The sequence below is a fragment of the Capsicum annuum genome, chromosome 7, assembly GCF_002878395.1.
Source record: "Capsicum annuum cultivar UCD-10X-F1 chromosome 7, UCD10Xv1.1, whole genome shotgun sequence".
NCBI lineage: Eukaryota > Viridiplantae > Streptophyta > Magnoliopsida > Solanales > Solanaceae > Capsicum > Capsicum annuum.
This window is the reverse complement of record NC_061117.1, coordinates 21774964-21792439: the sequence shown is the minus strand read 5'-3', so window position 1 is coordinate 21792439 and position 17476 is coordinate 21774964. Positions and strand designations below refer to the sequence as shown.

General features: G+C 37.1%; 1 protein-coding gene across 1 annotated transcript; it reads left to right on the top strand.

The window, feature by feature from the left end:
* The first annotated feature begins 8470 nt into the window (after nucleotides 1-8470).
* Nucleotides 8471-9819, top strand: LOC124885692. Its single transcript, XM_047393937.1, has 3 exons — nucleotides 8471-8581; nucleotides 9055-9159; nucleotides 9325-9819. Exons 1-3 carry the CDS (start codon nucleotides 8471-8473, stop codon nucleotides 9817-9819), a joined length of 711 nt encoding a protein of 236 aa, XP_047249893.1.
* Nucleotides 9820-17476: the final 7657 nt, after the last annotated feature.

Here is a 17476-nt window from a genome sequence, read left to right as displayed (position 1 = left end):
ATAACTGAAAAACATTATCTGGATAACAAATACTAAAAATTTAGAAACTCCAACTAATAGTCCAACAAGTCTCTACTTACTAAGGAACTAGAGAGTCATTGGGATAAACCCCCAACTGACTCAAACTGAATTGAAAACAATAAACAACTACTATTAAGACTGAAAATAAGAGAAATATTTCCTCGAAACATGAGGACTCACCAACTGTGGAAATGTAGATGAAGGTACTCGGAGATCACTGTCGTTGTTGAGACTGAGCACCTGAACCTACATTATGAGACAGTGTAGCACATAGATATATATATATATATATATATATATATATGTGAATCAGTACTTTGAGGATGTACTGAGTATATGGAGGTGTATACGTAAGTAAACAATATCATTACTCTTTATAAAACCATACATGCTGATATAAATGACTCGCATAATTTGAATAAATCTGAAATTTGAATCTCATAAATCATGAATAATGATACATGTAGCATAAATCTCGTGAGTCATTATACTTAGTTCTAACATTTGTATTCTCCTCTTATTCTCAAAGCTTGTAAGCAAAAATGAATCTTAAAACAATACCTTTCAAAACTTATGCTTTTTTCTTATAGAGAATAGGACTTTGGGAACTCAAGGACTTGGGAACTTTAAGACTATAAAACTTTGGAGACTTGGAGACTCTAGGAACTTGGGATTATGGAACTTTGGGAGTTTCTTCCAACCGACATAAACTATGTGAGCTGACATGGAGTCCAACTTCTTGCCCACGTTGGGGAGAGTTGTTCTATCCTTGCCATCAGAATAAAACCTTAACTTTAGTGATCACTATCTTAGCCCACTTGGGATAAATCATAATCCTACGGTGGCTCATAGTACTGGGGCATGAGACCTTGAAATCAAGCCCAACTCGATGCTAAATACTACTCCTATACTTAGGCTCAAAACTTTTAGGAAAATCCACTTTAAATAATACTAGAATGTGTAATGGAAGCCAACTATGCTTCTCTTTGCTATAACTCATAACTGTATAATTATTGTGGATTCCAATCTTAACTTGAGGATCGAAAGCAATCTTTCTTTAAAGTCAAAGTAATTTCTTATTGAATCATGCTAATGACACAATCTTTAAGGAAACATCAAAATTCATACTTGGGTTAAAGCATTTAACCATGCTCAAATAATCTCAATTTCATAATGAAGGTTAAATCTTGACATCAATCTTTGAAACACTTGAAAGCATCAATTCATTATAGGGATGTTCAATTCATAGAATAAATTCTCAAATTTAAACATAAATAAGTGAAATAACATGTACTTTCAAGACTTGAACAACTTATAAATTCATAAACTCAAAACAAAGTAAATTGGGCAGAAACTTTATTTGCAAAACATAAAATTCTTTATTAAAAATCAAATCTTTAGGAACAAGAATAGAAGAATTGTTCTTGTTCAAACCTCACATACCTTAGATTATGAACTTTGAATGAACATTTGCTTTTAGGACTCTATTCGCAACTTGAACAGAGATTCTTAAAGCTCTTGGTTTGGGGATTCTAATTCTTGACTCAATTTCAAAAAGTAACGGTGAAATTCTTGAGTTTCTTGAATAATGGGTTGAAACCCTAGGCTTTGTTCTTGATGAATTTGAGAGAAGAGGACTATGTTTTGTTGTTTTGGGGCTCAAATCTAATGTTATGGCTGAATAGGGGGTGGAAAATACCCCTTTTGACCTTAATGAGATGGGGTTGAATGGTAAAGATTTACCCTAGCTGAACTGTCCAGTGAGGCGCTGCCTTACCAAATATGGTGCCCCTAGGTACCGAAATAAGCCAGGCAATGCGGGATAATCGCCCTGCTTCACTATTTTGCTACCCCAAATACTCTCTTATGCTAGTCTAAAAATTTTGAAACTCACACGAGATGTACTCTTGACTTGACCCATCGTGAATCAATAAAAAAATCAACAAATGGAGATCAGGAAGGTTGCAAATAAATTCCTCAAAGTTCAAAGGTCTTGAAAATAACTAAATCCCAACACTTAGCCAAATTTGTAAGTGTGAGACCTCTCTTGACATTCTCTAAAGGCTTAGACAATGAAGAAATTTTGTGGGGTATTATATGTTAGGTATTGTTGATGGTGTGCAGTCTACGGGGACAAGAGTACATCCTACAATTCTAGCTCCTGGAGTTATGATTCCCCCTAAACCGGTTGTTGTTTAGTCGATTAGAGCGGGGTTCTATGATAGTCGCTGAGTATGAGGCTTTTTTTCATAAGATGGTTAGAAATAAAACTTCTATCTTAGATATCGAGTTTGAGAGATTTTGAGAGATTTTGCTGCTTTGTGAGAGGATTGAGACTTTCTATTTGGATGGATATTCAAAATTTGGTCGTTGTAGGTAGGACTTTTTCTGAGGTTGCTGAACATGCTAGGGTGATGGAGGACATACATCGTGAGTGTCGTGATAAGAGGCCCAAGTATCAGGGAAGATTTGTGGAAGCCATGGTAGTTCCCAATTTATGAGTGGTATTACTTATGATGGAAATCCTCCGCATCTCTCTTTTCATCCTCAGGGTCAGATTAGCCGACTAGTATAGACAACTCTTCAGACAGCTACCGGGAATCAACTTATTTCTAGTAGGCACTCTGGTAAGAGAGATGATCAGTCTTTTAGAGCTTCATCTTTAGTCTATGTTAGGATGGTGGTTATGTCAGATCAGCTATATTTGTAAGTTCTGGTTCTTCTTTTAAGTCTTTTTTTACTTTTGGGCTTCCTGGTCATTTCTCTAGAGAGTGCCCTAGTCGTGGGGTGATGGTTGTTTCAGCCCAAGGAGCTACTCCCATTAGGGCAGTTCCTCTTTCAGGTAGAGGTGGTTTGCAAGGTCGTAGGGGTGGTTACCAGGATTCTTGAGGTGGTACTCAGGTAAGCAAGACATGAGTGTGGTCAGGTGCCCAACTAGGTGGCAACGTGGTCATTTGTATTCAGTACCTGCTAGACCCAAGGCTGAGACTTCTCCTGCTTTATTTGATCCTGGATCCACTCATATATTTATATTTGATTATTATGCACCAAAGTTGGACTTAGCTAGTGATTTGTATAAATGTGTCATTCCGCATATCTACTCTCATGGATGATTCTTTAGAAGTGGATCGAGTATTCAGATAATGTATATCGACAGTTAGTGATGTTGATACTTGTGATGAAATTATTATTCTTGATATACTGGATCTTGATGTGATTCTGTGCATGGACTGGTCATTCCACTATCATGCGGTCATTGATTATTTTGCCAAACCGTTACCTTAGCCATGCCCGATGCACCCGCAGTCATGTGGCAGGGAGCAATTGGTTGTGAGCCGACGGGGATTATTTCTTATGCTTATGCTATAAAGCTTATATTAAGGGGTTGCGAGTCTTATTTCTCCTATGTATGTGATACCCGTGTAGAGAGTCTAATTCTTGAATTTGTTCCTGTTGTGTGTGTAAGACCTCGCAAAAATTTTCGTCATCTAAGTCCTTTAAAGCATGCCAAGAGAAGTCTCATCTTAGAAAATTTGGCTAAGTGTTGGGACATAGTCATTTTTAAGCCTCTGAACTTTGAATATTTTATTTATGACCTTCCAAACATTCGATAGTCAATTTTTTTGTTGATTCATGATCAGGTAGTCAATAGTACAACTTGGGTAAGTTTCGGAATTTTTGGACAAGCGTAAGGGCATTTTTGGTGTCCCAAAATAGTGAGTCAAGGCGTTAAGCTTGCGGTGCCTTGCCAGTCCGGTACATAGCGGATGTCGCGATAATTAAGGCGGGGCCTCGCCCAAGCCGCCGGACTGGAGCCCACGGCACCCTGGCCATTCCGGCTGGAACAATTCTGCAGTTCAACTCCGAAATTTTAAGTGCAAAAGGGTTAATTCCCTCCACCCCTATTCATCCATAACATGGGATTTAGCCCTTAAAACATAAAAATATAGTCAATTTCAATCAATTCCCTCAATAACAAGCCTTAGGGTTTTCAACCAAGAATTGTAATTCACCAATATTTCACCATTACTTTCAAAACTGATTCAAGATTTAAGATTCCTAGACCAAGAATCTCAAGAGTCAACATTCAAGAAAACAAATAAGGTCTCAAAAGCAAGTTGTTATCTAATTTCATGAGTTGAGGTATGTGGGGTTTGAACAAGAACAAATCTTTCATTCTTGTGCCAAAAAATTTGAATTTTATTAAAGATTACATGATTTGCAAGCTGGGATTTGCACACAAACCATGTTCTTTTGAGTTTAAGAATTTACAAGTACTTTGAGTATTGAAGTGCTTGTTATCTCATTCAATTATCATTTGAATTGAAGATTTATATCATAAATTGTACTTTTTTATTTTTGAATTGATATTGTTGAATAATTTCAAGAATGATGTTGACCATACAGTTTTGTTGTGAATTTCCCTGAGGTTGAAGCATGAATTTGAGCCCAAAGATTAAGTATTGAGATATTTAAGATCATGTTCTTGAAAGTTTTGATTGTTAAATCCATATTAAGAATGAGTTTGAGTTTTCAAGAAGCCTATGGTCTTAAGCTTTTTCTAACAAATTGCTTACCAAGATTTAAAGAAAGTTGATGTTTTGATCTTAAGCTAAGATAGGAATCCACATTATTTCATACAATTTATGATTTAAAGCAAAGTGAAGCATAAATGGTTTTCATAATTGACCCTTGTGCTATTTTAAGGTGGATTTCCTAAAATTTTGAGCAATAAGTATAGGATTAGTATAGTTGGGTATGATTCCAAGGTCTTATGCCACAGAACTATATGCCATCGTAGGTTTCTAATTTTCCTATAGTGGGTTAAGATAGAGATCACTTAAGTTAAGATTCTATTTCGATGGCAAGGGTAGAGCAGCTCACCCCAACATGGGAAAGACATTAGACTCCATGTTAGCTCACATGGTTTATGTCGGTTAGAAGAAACTCCCAAGTCCACAGAGTTCCCAAGTTTGCAAGCCCAAAGAGTCCCAAAGTTCCCAAGTCCTAACAGAAGAGATTAACAAAATAGTTTTTAGAAAACTAAGCGTGAAGGCTCATGAACTATTCATCTTTTGATTTACATAAAGATATTAGTTTCATATAAGAGTGAGTCCTTTCTACACTTAGATAGTATGATTTAAAGAGGGAATTCAAGTATAGCTTTTAGAACTAAATGTGATGGCTCACAAGATTTATAATGTATGAATTGCTTTTATTGCTTCAGTTTTAAGCATTTTTAGACATTCCAGCTTACGTGAGTCATTTATATTTAGCATGCATGATTTTGATAAACTATGATTAATCTATGTTTTCCTTATGCTTTGTACCCCCATATGCTCAGTACATCCTCAAAGTACTGATCTACATATACGTCTGTGTGCTACATTGTCTTATAATATAGGTCCAGGTTTTCAGTATCCACAGCATAAGTAGTTCTAGTATCCCTATCTACATCCCCATAGTTGGTGATTCCTCGTGATTCCTCATGATTCGAGGGCCTACTCCTTCATAATTTTAGCTTTTATAGTATTTGAATTATCATTTTCAGTTTAGTCTGAGTCAGTTTGGGGTCTGTCCCAATGACTCTCTAATTCTTTATTAGTAGTAGAGGCTTGTCGTACTACGAGTTTAATTATAGACTTTTAGTATTTTGGTATTCAGAAATTATCTATAGTTTATTCAGTCCAAGTTTGATTTAATACAACTTTATTTCTTGTCTAGATTATCATACAGTTAGGTTCGAGCCTATTAGTGATGTGTGAGTAAAAAATAACACATTTAATGCTTTTTAGCTCAAAATAATTGTGAATTCTGAAGGAACTCTTGTTGTTTTGATGTGTTTGCTCATGATATTGTAGAAAAAGGCTGAAGAAATGAGAAAACAATAATGGAGCAAAAGAATTGAAAATCTGAGCAAAATAGAAAAAAACATGGCTGACGACCTCCGTGATAAGTCGTCAACCTCGTGATAGCCTATCAGCATTGGCGTCAGCCTTAACCAGGGAGTTGCAGTTTGAGGAGCTGTTCTGACGACGCCGGTGATGTGGCGTCAAAGTCATAATAAGGCATCAAGAATGGTGTCAGCCTTAAGCAGAAAATTAGCATGGGAAGAAGCTATCTGACGACGTTGGTGATACGCCGTCAGATCCCTGACGCGGTGTCAGCCATATCATGAGCCTAAGACAGAACCTGAAGGCAACTGAAGCCTCTCTGACACTATCCGTGATAGGGCATCAACTTCTTGGCGCGGCGTCATCCAGGGCGTCACCTATTCCGAACAATTTTATTAATTTCGTTATTTCATTTCCTTAATTAGGCTTTAGTATAAATAGCATCTTTTATGGTTTTTGATGGGGGAATAATTCATCTATCAGACATCAACTCTAAAGAGACAGACACGTATTTTTGCTCTCTTTCATAAAATATTCTTATATTTTCGTATCAACTATTTTTAGGGTTTCTACCTTGTGATTAAATCGGAGGAACTACTTGTTGTTTTCTATCCATTCATAAGTTTATCATTATAATCTTGAATTCAACTTGTTATTTTGTTCATAAAATCATGAGCGGCTAATTTCATTAGCCGGAGTTATGGGATCCATGGATTTGGGTTTGTTATGATACTAGGTGTTCAACGAAGTCAAAGAGTAGTAAAACATCTTGAAATTCTGTTATTTTAACTAAAATTTAGTGGTTAAAAACATTAGGTTATGCCTTAGGTTTTATTTTCTTCTAATGGAGAGGTTTTATTTTCTTCTAATGGAGAAATAGACTAGAGGACGTGAATTATCAACAGAGACTCGGAAGCTACCAACCTTCTGTTTAATGATTTATGTTGTAACTGGATTAATCTACCTGAGATAACATCCTATTGGAAATATATAATTTATCTAAGTTTGAGAGAATTTGATAATAAATTGTCTGGTCAGGTCGAGAGATAAGTCAGATAGTATAATTGTCAGGGATATTTTGTTGTTATACTCATTCCGAGAATCTCTAGCATTACTTGGTATCTGTCAATTACCAAAACCCTTGCTGAACATAGCTCTGGTTTCCCATTTATCTTAATTACAAACACTGAAGTATTGAAAGTGATATTTAACACACCGTGAACTTAAACCCCCATCTTTCTGAAACAGTAAACTACTAGTAAAATTTTTTGTAAACAAATCAAAGTTCACACCCTATTCCCTGTGGGATTCGACCCCAAACTAGTTGGGTTTTATATTGAAAATGATTGCTTAAACCCCTTCAAGAGTGTAATTTGAGCGTTATAAAAAATGGCACCGTTGCCGGGGAATACGATTATAGACTAAAAATTTTGTGTGCGAAAATTTTTTGATAGTTAAGTTTCTGTGATTTATGTTTATTTGTTGTTTTTGTTTATTGTAGGTATTGTGTTGCTTACTCCAAGCATGAGAAGTTCTGAAGAACCTCTATTACCAATCAATCCAGAACCTCAACTAATTAGGAGAATGGCTGAACAACAAGAAGCAGAAAGACTAGATACTTTAGCCAGGGCTCAGGTGGATGTGCAAAATTTGGGTCAACAAGAACGTCACCAAAACCCTAATGATAAAGACTTGGGTGATGAGGAATTTTGAATCCTCAAAACCCAAGGAGAGCTGAGTAAGTTGCTGCACCAGTACAGCGAAACGTCAACAGAAATTGTCCAGTCCGAGGAAGGTATGGTCAATAGCCTATGCAATATGAGGCTGATGAAGATAATGAAGGAATGGACGGAGCTGGTGCACTGGTTTCTATCATTCTGCCACCGTTTACACCAGGTGCAAAGTTCAGCATAACAAGCACCATGATCCAACTCCTGAATTTGAAAGGGTTATTTGGAGGCTTGACTGGTGATGATTCGAACATGCATTTGGTGAACTTCATTACCATCTACAAATCCTTTGACAATCCAGGAGTGAGCCAAAATGCAATCAGGTTGAGGTTATTTCCATTGTCTCTGTCTGAAGAGGCAACAATGTGGTTGAATGAGTTAGAGCCCGACTCTATAACTAACTGGAGACAGTTGAAAGATGCGTTCCTAGAATAGTTCTTTCCACCCTCCAGAAGGGTACAGTTGAGGGACGAGATTAGTAACTTCAGACAACTTTCGACTGAAGCACTGCATAAGACTTGGGAAAGGTTTAAGAAGAAACTTGCACAATGTCTGAACCACATTATGATAGACTTGCACTTGATGGAGACTTTGTACAGAGCTTTCAACTTTGTGACAAAGCCAATTATCGACAACGCTGCAGTTGGTTCATTCATTGACCTCTCTTTTCTGGATACTTCTAATATGCTGAATAGAATGACCAAGAAGAGTCGAGCTTGGCACACTAGGGATTCTGTAGTGGCTAGACCTACAGTTGTTGGTTGTATTACTACAGAGCAGCATAGAAGATATGAGGAGCAAGATTAGGACATATCCCATCTGAAGATGCAGATGGACTTGCTGGCTAAGCACTTGCTATCCGATAATACTGAAATGTTCAAGGCTGTGGAGTCTCAGAGTACTGTATTTGTAGGTGCTGATGCTGAGGCAAACTATGTGAGTAATCAGGGGGTTTTTTAGGCAATAGCCAAGGGAACCAAGGTCGGACTTTCTATGACAAGCCTGATTATAAAGATAGGGAGCAGGGACATTGGAGAAATAATAATGACAAGACTGGTTTGTATATTCCTCCTGGAAGTCGAGAGGATGCAACAACTAGTTCTGGCAAGATATACATGGATGATACGATAGAAAAGCTATTGAAGGGAGTGGAGGCAACCAACTCGGGGGTAATTAATATGAAAAGTGAGTTTTCTACCCTCAGTCAGTTAGTTAACTTAGACTCAGCTTCTATTAAGTAGTTGGAGCAGCAGATGAGCCTACTTTTGGCTACTCTGAATTAAAGAAAAGATGGCACTTTACCTAGTGATACGGTTCAGAACCTGCAGACTGATGGCTCTTGTATGGCGATTACCTCTCGTAGTGGTAAGATATTATCTGAACTTTCTATGGGCTAAGCTGTGGAGAAGGAGGTAAGTGTTGATAAATCGAAAGAAAACAATCCAGTGGAGTCTGAGAAGCTGGATGGCTTTGTTGACATGTTAGAGAAAGAAGATGACAAGAAAGAGGAAGTGGTATTAAAACAAATGCCAAGACCACCATCTCCATTTCCTCAAAGGTTGAAAAAAAAAGATAACGATAAATTTAGCAAGTTCATGGAAATAATAAAACAGCTGACTTTGAATGTGCCATTGATGGAGGCACTTGAGCAAATGTCAAACTATGCTAAATTTATGAAGGAATTTCTAACAAAGAAGCAGAATTTAAGTTATGAGCTGGTGGACAACATCCATCACTGTGGTGCTGTGTCTTCACAATCCTTAGTGCAGAAAAAGCCTAATCCTGGAGCATTTACCATACCGTGCATAGTTGGGTCCATAAAGTTTACCAAATCTTTATGTGACTTAGGAGCAAGTATAAATCTGATGCTACTTGGTATCTACAAGAAGCTTGGATATGGGGAGCCTACCCCCACAACGATGCATTTTGTTATGGCAGATAGATCGGTTAAGCGACCGGTTGGTATATTGCAGGATGTGCTTGTAAAGGTGGATGATTTTATTCTGCCTACAGACTTTCTAATACTGGATTATGATGTTGATTTTGAGGTACCCATCATCTTGGGTAGTCCATTATTAGCCACAGGGAGAGTATTGGTTGATATGAAGCACAATGAGCTCAAGTTCAGATATTCTGCTGTTCTACTCATTCCAAGAATCTCTAGCATTACCTAGTATCTGTCAATTCCCTAAACCCTTGGTGAACATAGCTATGGTTTCCCATTTATCTTGATTACAAACACTAAAGTATTGAAAGTGATATTTAACACACCATGAACTTAAACCCCATCTTTCAAAAATAGTAAACTACCAGTAAAATCTTGCGTAAACAAATCGATATTCACACCCTATTCCCTGTAGAATTCGACCCCAACCTAGTAGGGTTTTATATTTAAAACGATCGCTTACACCCATTCAAGAGTGTAATTTGAGCATTATCAAGTAGCAAGCTCAAAGGGTTAGCTAGGGGCTATTTGTAGCCTTGAGCACTGTTTGATGTCTCGAGATGAGATTTCAGAGCGGTACAAACTTGGTATCAAAGCCTAAGGTTAAGAGAGTCCTAGGGAGTCTAACAAGTTGCATTACATAGATTCTTGATTATCAATATGAAGTACGCTGCATCTATGAGCAAGAGAGTACAAGACATTTTTAGGAAAATCCTCTCTTTCTTTTTGAATCCATTGTGGTTATAGCCATCTCAATCTGCTATTAACTTGTGCTCTTTTATGATAGAGTATGAATTTTTGCAGAGCTAATGCTTGTAGGAATGATAATCAGCCACCCCAACCTATTGATCTCCTAAATGAGAACGTGTCTCATGCTGAATTTTGGGTTGCCTTTTAGACGTTAGCCCAAGCTATGACTGCGACTGTTTAAGCTAATAACCAGACTGCTGTTCCACTCCATCAAGGTGGTGATGCAGCTGCAGCGATACTTTATGACCTTATGAGGATGAATCCACCCAAATTCTTTGGGTTAAAAGTAGGTGAGGACCCATAATTGTATCTTGATAAGGTGAAAAAGATCACTCAAGTTATGCATGTTAGTTAAGAGAAAAATGTGGAATTGGCCTCTTACCATTTGAAAGATGGTTCTTATGATTGGGTAGTCATGTTGAAAAAAAGTAAATGTGAGGTGCAGCTCCCATGAGTCGGCAGGTGTTTTAGGATGCTTTTCTAGACAGGTTCATTCCGTGTGAGTTATGGGAATTCAAGGTTGAGGATTTCATGAACCTAAGGCAAGGCTCAATGACAGTGAAGGAGTACTACCTTAAGCTTAGCCATCTTTCTAAGTATGCTCTTGATTTAATAGCTGACACCAGATCTAGTATAAGTAAGTTTATTACTGGGGTATTGGGATTGGTGATCATGGAATATAGGACTACCATGCTTATTAGAGATATGGATCTTGGTAGGTTGATGACACATGCTCAACAGATTAAGGTAGAAAAGTTGAAGGGAAGAGATAGATTTAATAAGAAAGCTAGAACTGGACAGTTTAAGTATAGTCAGACTAGATCCCATGGAGGAAATCGCCCACAATTGTAGAATCATTCATCCATGCCCGCACCTTCTTCAGCCAGTGCTCCTGTACCCAAAAATAGGAAGGAATAGTGGGGCAAGTCCTCTATGTCTAGATCTCAGAACAGTGTAAGTGGTTGGCCCAGTTATCCTACATGTGCCAAGTGCGGTAGGACCCATTCAGGTAAGTGCTTGGCCAAGCAGAAGGGTTGTTTTGGTTATGGTAAATTGGGTCATAGAATCAGAGATTTTTCGTATTCTAAGCAGAGAAATAGAGATATTCGTCCCCAGACTCAGGCTACCAGTGCACTATCTCCTAAAGTTTTCCCAACCCCTCTTCAGGGTACTTTATCCAACATTGCTAGCAGTCAGCACCAGAATTGATTCTATGATTGGTCATCCCACCAAGACCAGGAGGATTCACCAGATGTTATTACTGGTATGCTTCGTGTCTTTTATTTTAATATGTATGTATTGTTAGACCCTGGGTCGAGTTTCTCTTATGTAACCCCATTAGTTTCTATAAATTTTGAGATAAATTTGGAAAAAATCCCTGAGCCTTTATTGATTTCCACCCCTGTCGATGAGTTGATTATTGCTAAGTGAGTTTAGAAAAAGTGTCCTATCACTGTTCTTTATAAAGTCATATTAGAAGACTTGATGGAGTTAGACATGGTTGATTTTGATCTTATTCTTGGTATGAATTAGCTCCATTCTTGTTATACCACTATAGATTGTCGCACTCGAGTGGTAAAGTTTTAGTTCCTAGATGAACCAGTCTTTGAGTGGTCAGGTAATTCAGTGTCCCCCAAGATTCATTTTATATCCTATCTCAAAGCCATAAAGTTAATATCCAAAGGATGTATTTACCATTTAGTTCGAGTTAAGTGAGTTTCTTGATGTCTTTTCAGAGGATCTCCCACGGATAACTCCCAATAGGGAAATAAAATTTGGTATTAACCTTCTCCCAGATACTCAACCTATTTCTATTCCTACATATCATAAGGCTCCCGTAGAACTTAATGAGTTTAAAAAGAAACTCAAAGATCTTTTAGATAAAGGTTTCATAAGGCCCAATGTTTTTCCATAGGGCGCTCCTGTCCTGTTCGTGCAAATAAAAGATGGTTCTTTGCGAATGTGCATTGAATATCGTCGGCTAAATAAGCTCACAATCAAGAACAAGTATCCTTTTCCTAGAATTGATGATTTGTTTTATTAATTGCAATGTGTAAGTTATTTTTCAAAGATAGACCTTAGATCCAACTATCATTAGCTTAGAGTAAGGGAGACTGATATCCCAAAGACAGCCTTTAGAACCCATTGTGGTCATTTTGAGTTTCTATTCATGTCATTTGGGCTAACCAACACTCCAGCGGCTTTCATGGACCTCACGAATTGAGTGTTCAAACAGTATCTAGACATGTTCGTCATAGTTTTTATCGATGATATTCTTGTCTACTCTAGTAATAAGGATGATCATGCAGATCATCTTAGAATTATCTTGCAAACTTTTAGAGATCATAAATTTTTCGCCAAATTTAGCAAGTGTGAATTTAAGCTAAAATCAGTAGCTTTTCTTAGTCATGTTATTTTCGCCAACGGTATTAGAGTTGATCCCCAAAAGATAGAATCCATAAGGAATTCCTATGCCTCTAGACAGTTGAAGCCTCATGAAAAAAATTACCCAACCCATGATCTAGAATTAGTTGTTGTGGTTTTTGATTTGGAAATCTAGAGACACTATCTATATGGTGTTCATGTTGATGTATTCATGGACCACAAAAGTTTGCAGTATGTGTTTACTTAGAGAGAGTTAAATCTTCTTCAAATAAGATGGTTAGAGTTGTTGAAAGATTATGATATGAGTGTATTGTACCATCCAGGCAAGGCCAATCTTATGGCAGACACCCTTAGTAAGTTGTCTATGGGCAGTGTGGCTCGTGTGGAGAATGATAAGAAAGAGTTAGCTCGAGAAGTGCATCGTTTGTCTAGATTAGGTATTAGGTTGCTTGATTCAGGTGAAGGTAATGTTTAGGTTCAAAGTAGTTCTGAATCTTCCCTAGTTTTGTAAGTGAAGGAGAAGCAAGACTTGGACCCTAATTTGGTCAAACTGAAGGATTCAGTTAAAGACCAAAAGATAAAAGTTTTCTCCCAAGAGGGAGATGGGTATTGATGTTCCAGGATAGATTATGTGTGCCTTGTGCTGATGAGTTGAAGAAGAGAATTAGGCTGAGGCGCATGCTACGCAATATTCTATTCATCCTGGTGCAATAAAGATGTATCGTGATTTGTTGGAAATCTATTGGTGGAATGGTATGAAGAAAGATATAGCGGAGTTTGTAGCAAAATGTGTAACTTGTCAACAGGTTAAGGTAGAGAACCAAAGGCATGGTGGTATGTTACAAGATTTTAGTATCCCCACTTGGAAGTGGGAAGAGATGAATATGGATTTGTGACTGGGTTACCCCAATCGCGTTAGAATCATGATTTGGATTGGGTTATTGTAGACAGATTGACTAAGTCAGCATATTTTCTACCAGTTCATACATCCTATAGAGATGAAGATTATGCTAAGTTGTATATCTGGGAGTTAGTCAGACTGCATGGAGTTCCCTTGTCTATCATCTTAAATAGGGGTACTCAGTTTACTTCCGAATTTTGGAGAGCCTTTTAGAAGAGTCGTGGTACCCAAGTCCATCTTAGTTCAGCTTTTTATCCGCAAATAGATGGTCAGGCTAAGAGGACCATCCAAATGCTAGAAGATATGTTGAGAGCATGTTATCTTGATTGCAAGGGTAGTTGGGATGAGCTCTTTCTATTGATTGAATTTACTTATAATAACAGTTACTATTCTAGCATTCAGATGGCCCCGTTTAAAGCTCTTTATGAGAGGAGATATAGATCACCCATAGGTTAGTTTGAAGTGGGTGAGGCTACTTTGTTTGGACCTGATGCAGTGTTTGAAGCTATGGAGAAAGTTAAGTTGATTAGAAAAAGACTGAAGAGAACCCAGAGTCATCAGAAATTATATACAGATGTGAGAAGAAGGGACATCTAGTTTGAGGTAAGTGATTTAGTGTATTTGAAGATTTCACCCATGAAAGGGGTGAAGAGATTTGGAAAAAAGGGGAAACATAGTCCCCGCTATGTTTGCCTCTATAGAATTTTGAGTTGTGTTGGGAAAGTGGCTTATGATCTTGAGTTGCCCACAGACTTATCTATCATTCATCCTGTGTTTCATATTTCTATGATTAATAAGTATGTTGGTGACTCCACGGTCATAATTCCTTTAGAGAGCTCAGCTATTTTAACATTCTTTCATATGAAGAGATTCCAATTGAGATTTTAGATCATCAAATTTGTAGGCTAAGGAACAGAGAAGTTCCCTTGGTCAAAGTTCTTTGACGGAATTAGTATGTTGAGGGTGCCACTTAAGAAGAAGAAGCATACATGCGAGCCAAGTACCCTCACCTCTTCTTTACAAACTCTGATCTAGATGAAGGTACTACTCTTCCTTGATTCGGTTCTTTTTTAATCATGTATTCAACTACATAGTGCCTTCTTTATAGGTTCATGCACTCACAGAATTACTCAAAAGTTTAGAATGATGTAGAGTTAGTTTAATAATTTATTTCAGCTGTGCATCCTCATTTTTCTCAATATTCTTATCTTAACTAACGACATTCGAGCACGAATGTTCCCAAGGGGGAGATATTGTAATACCCCGTGGAAATTTTTGTCATCTAAGTCCTTTAAAGCATGCCAAGAGAAGTCTCATACTTAAGTAAATTTGGCTAAGTATTGGGACTTAGTCATTTTTAAGTCTCCAAACTTTGAGTATTTTATTTATGACCTTCCCGACCTTCGATAGTCAATTATTTTGTTGATTCAAGATTGGGGGAGTCAATAGTACATCTTGAGTGAGTTTCAGAATTTTTGGACAACCATAAGGTCACGTTTAGTGTCCCAAAATAGTGAGTCAAGGCGTTAAGCCTCCGGCGCTTCTCCATTCTGGTACCTAGGGGGCTACCGTAATAATCAAGGCGGTGCCTCGCCCAGTCCACCGGACTGGAGCCCACTGCACACTGGCCATTATGGCTGGGGAAATTCTACAGTTCAACTCCAAAATATTAAGGGCAAAAGGGTCAATTCTCTCAACCCCTATTCAGCCATAAGACGAGATTTAGCCCCCAAAATACCAAAATATTGTCAATTTCACACAATTCTCGGAAGAACAAGCCTTAAGGTTTTCAACCAGGAATTGCAATTCACCAAGATTTTGCCATTACTTTTCTAAATTGATTCAAGATTCAAGATTCAAGATTCCTAGACCAAGAATCCCAAGAGTCAACCTTTAAGAACACAAATAGTGTCTCAAAAGTAAGTTGTTCACCAATTTTCATCAATTGAGGTATGTGGAGTTTGAACAAGAACAAATCATTTGTTCTTGTGCCCAAAAACTTGAATTTTATTAAAGATTACATGATTTTCAAGTTGGGATTTGCACCCAAACAATCTTCTTTTGAGTTTATGAATTTAAAAGTAATTTTAGTATTGAAGTGCATGTTATCTCATTAAATTATGCTTTGAATTGAAGATTTATATAATAAATTGTACTTTCTTTATTTTTGAATCGATTGGTTGAATAATTTCAAGAATGATGTTGAGCATAAAGTTTTGTTGTGAAATGTCCTAAGTTTGAAGCATGAATTTGAGCCCAAAGATTAAGTATTGAGATCTTTAAGATCATGTTCTTGAAAGTTTTGATTGTTAAATCCATATCAAGAATGAGTGTGAGTTTTCAAGAAGACTATGGTCTTTAGTTTCTTCTAGCAAATTAGTTACCAAGATTTAAAGAAAGATGATGTTTTGATCATAAGCTAAGATAGGAATCCATATTATTTTATACAGTTTATGATTTAAAGCAAAGTGAAGCATAATTGGTTTTCATTATAGACCCTTATGCTATTTTAAGGTGGATTTCCTAAAGTTCTAAGACATAAGAATAGGTGTGGTATTTAGCACCAAGTTGGGTATGATTCTAAGGTCTCATGCCCTAAAACTACGTGCCACTGTAGGTTTATGATTTGCCCATAGTGGGCTAAGATAGTGATTACTTAAGTTAAGGTTCTATTCTATTGGCAAAGGTAGAGTAGCTCTCCCTAACATGGGCAAGATGTTGGACTCCATGTCATCTCACATAATCTTTGTCGGTTAGAAGAAACTCCCAAGTCACAGAGTTCCCAAGTTTCCAAGCCCAATGTTCCCAAGTCCTAAAAGAATACTGAGCAGTTTTTAGAAAACTAAGTGTAAAGTCTCACGAACTATTCAGTTTTTGATTTACATAAAGATATTAGTTTTCAGATTTTAGATTAAAGAGTGAGTCCTTTCTACACTTAGATAGTATGATTAAAAAAGGGAATTCAAGTACAGCTTTTAGAACTGAATGTGATGGATCACAAGATTTATAACGCATGAATTGCTTTTCTTTCTTCAGTTTTTATCATTTTTAGACATTCCAGCTTACGTGAGTCATTTACATTTAGTATTCATGATTTGATAAACAATGATGATTCTATGTTTTCCTTATGATTACACCCCCATATGCTCAGTACATTCTCAAAGTACTAATCCATATGTCTGTGTACTACATTACTTATTATGTAGGTTCAGGTATTCAATATCTGCAGTGTGAGTTATTCGAGCATCCCTATCTATATCCCACAGTTGGTGAGTCCGTATGATTCGAGGGCCTACTTCTTCAGATTTTCAGCTTTATAGTATTTGAATTTTCGTATTTAGTTTAGTCTGAGTCAGTTGGGGGTCTATCCCAATGACTCTCTATTTCTTTGTTAGTTGTAGAGGCTTGTCGGACTATGAGTTTAATTATAGACTTTCAGTATTTTGCAATTTAAATATTATCTATAGTTTATTTAGTCTAGGTCTGATATAATACAACATTATTTCTTGTCTAGATTATCATACAGTAAGGTTCAGGCCTAGTAGCAAGCTTAAAGGGTTAGCTTGGGGCTACTTATAGCCCTAAGCACCATATGACATCTTGGGATGAGATTTTAAGGCATTACAGTGTGAGTTTCATGATGTGATCCCTGACAATCTGCATGGTATCCCTCCTAACCATGAAATTAAGTTTGTAATTAACCTTTAGTCTTGCACCCAAACTATTTCTATGGCACCTTACCATATAGCTTTTGCTGAGTTTATGGAGTTGAATTATCAGCTCCAAGACCTTCTTGGTAAGGGTTTTATTAGACCGAGTCTATCTCTATGAAGATCCCCTATTTTGTTTG

Bases quoted from the DNA above. Each gene is read 5' to 3' on its own strand.
- LOC124885692 (XM_047393937.1), top strand. From the start codon at position 8,471: ATGCAGATGGACTTGCTGGCTAAGCACTTGCTATCCGATAATACTGAA. The intron at 8,582-9,054 runs GTGAGTAATCAG...GCTGTGGAGAAG, and splicing joins CTGATGCTGAGGCAAACTAT to GAGGTAAGTGTTGATAAATC. The intron at 9,160-9,324 runs GTATTAAAACAA...AAATTTATGAAG, and splicing joins ATGACAAGAAAGAGGAAGTG to GAATTTCTAACAAAGAAGCA.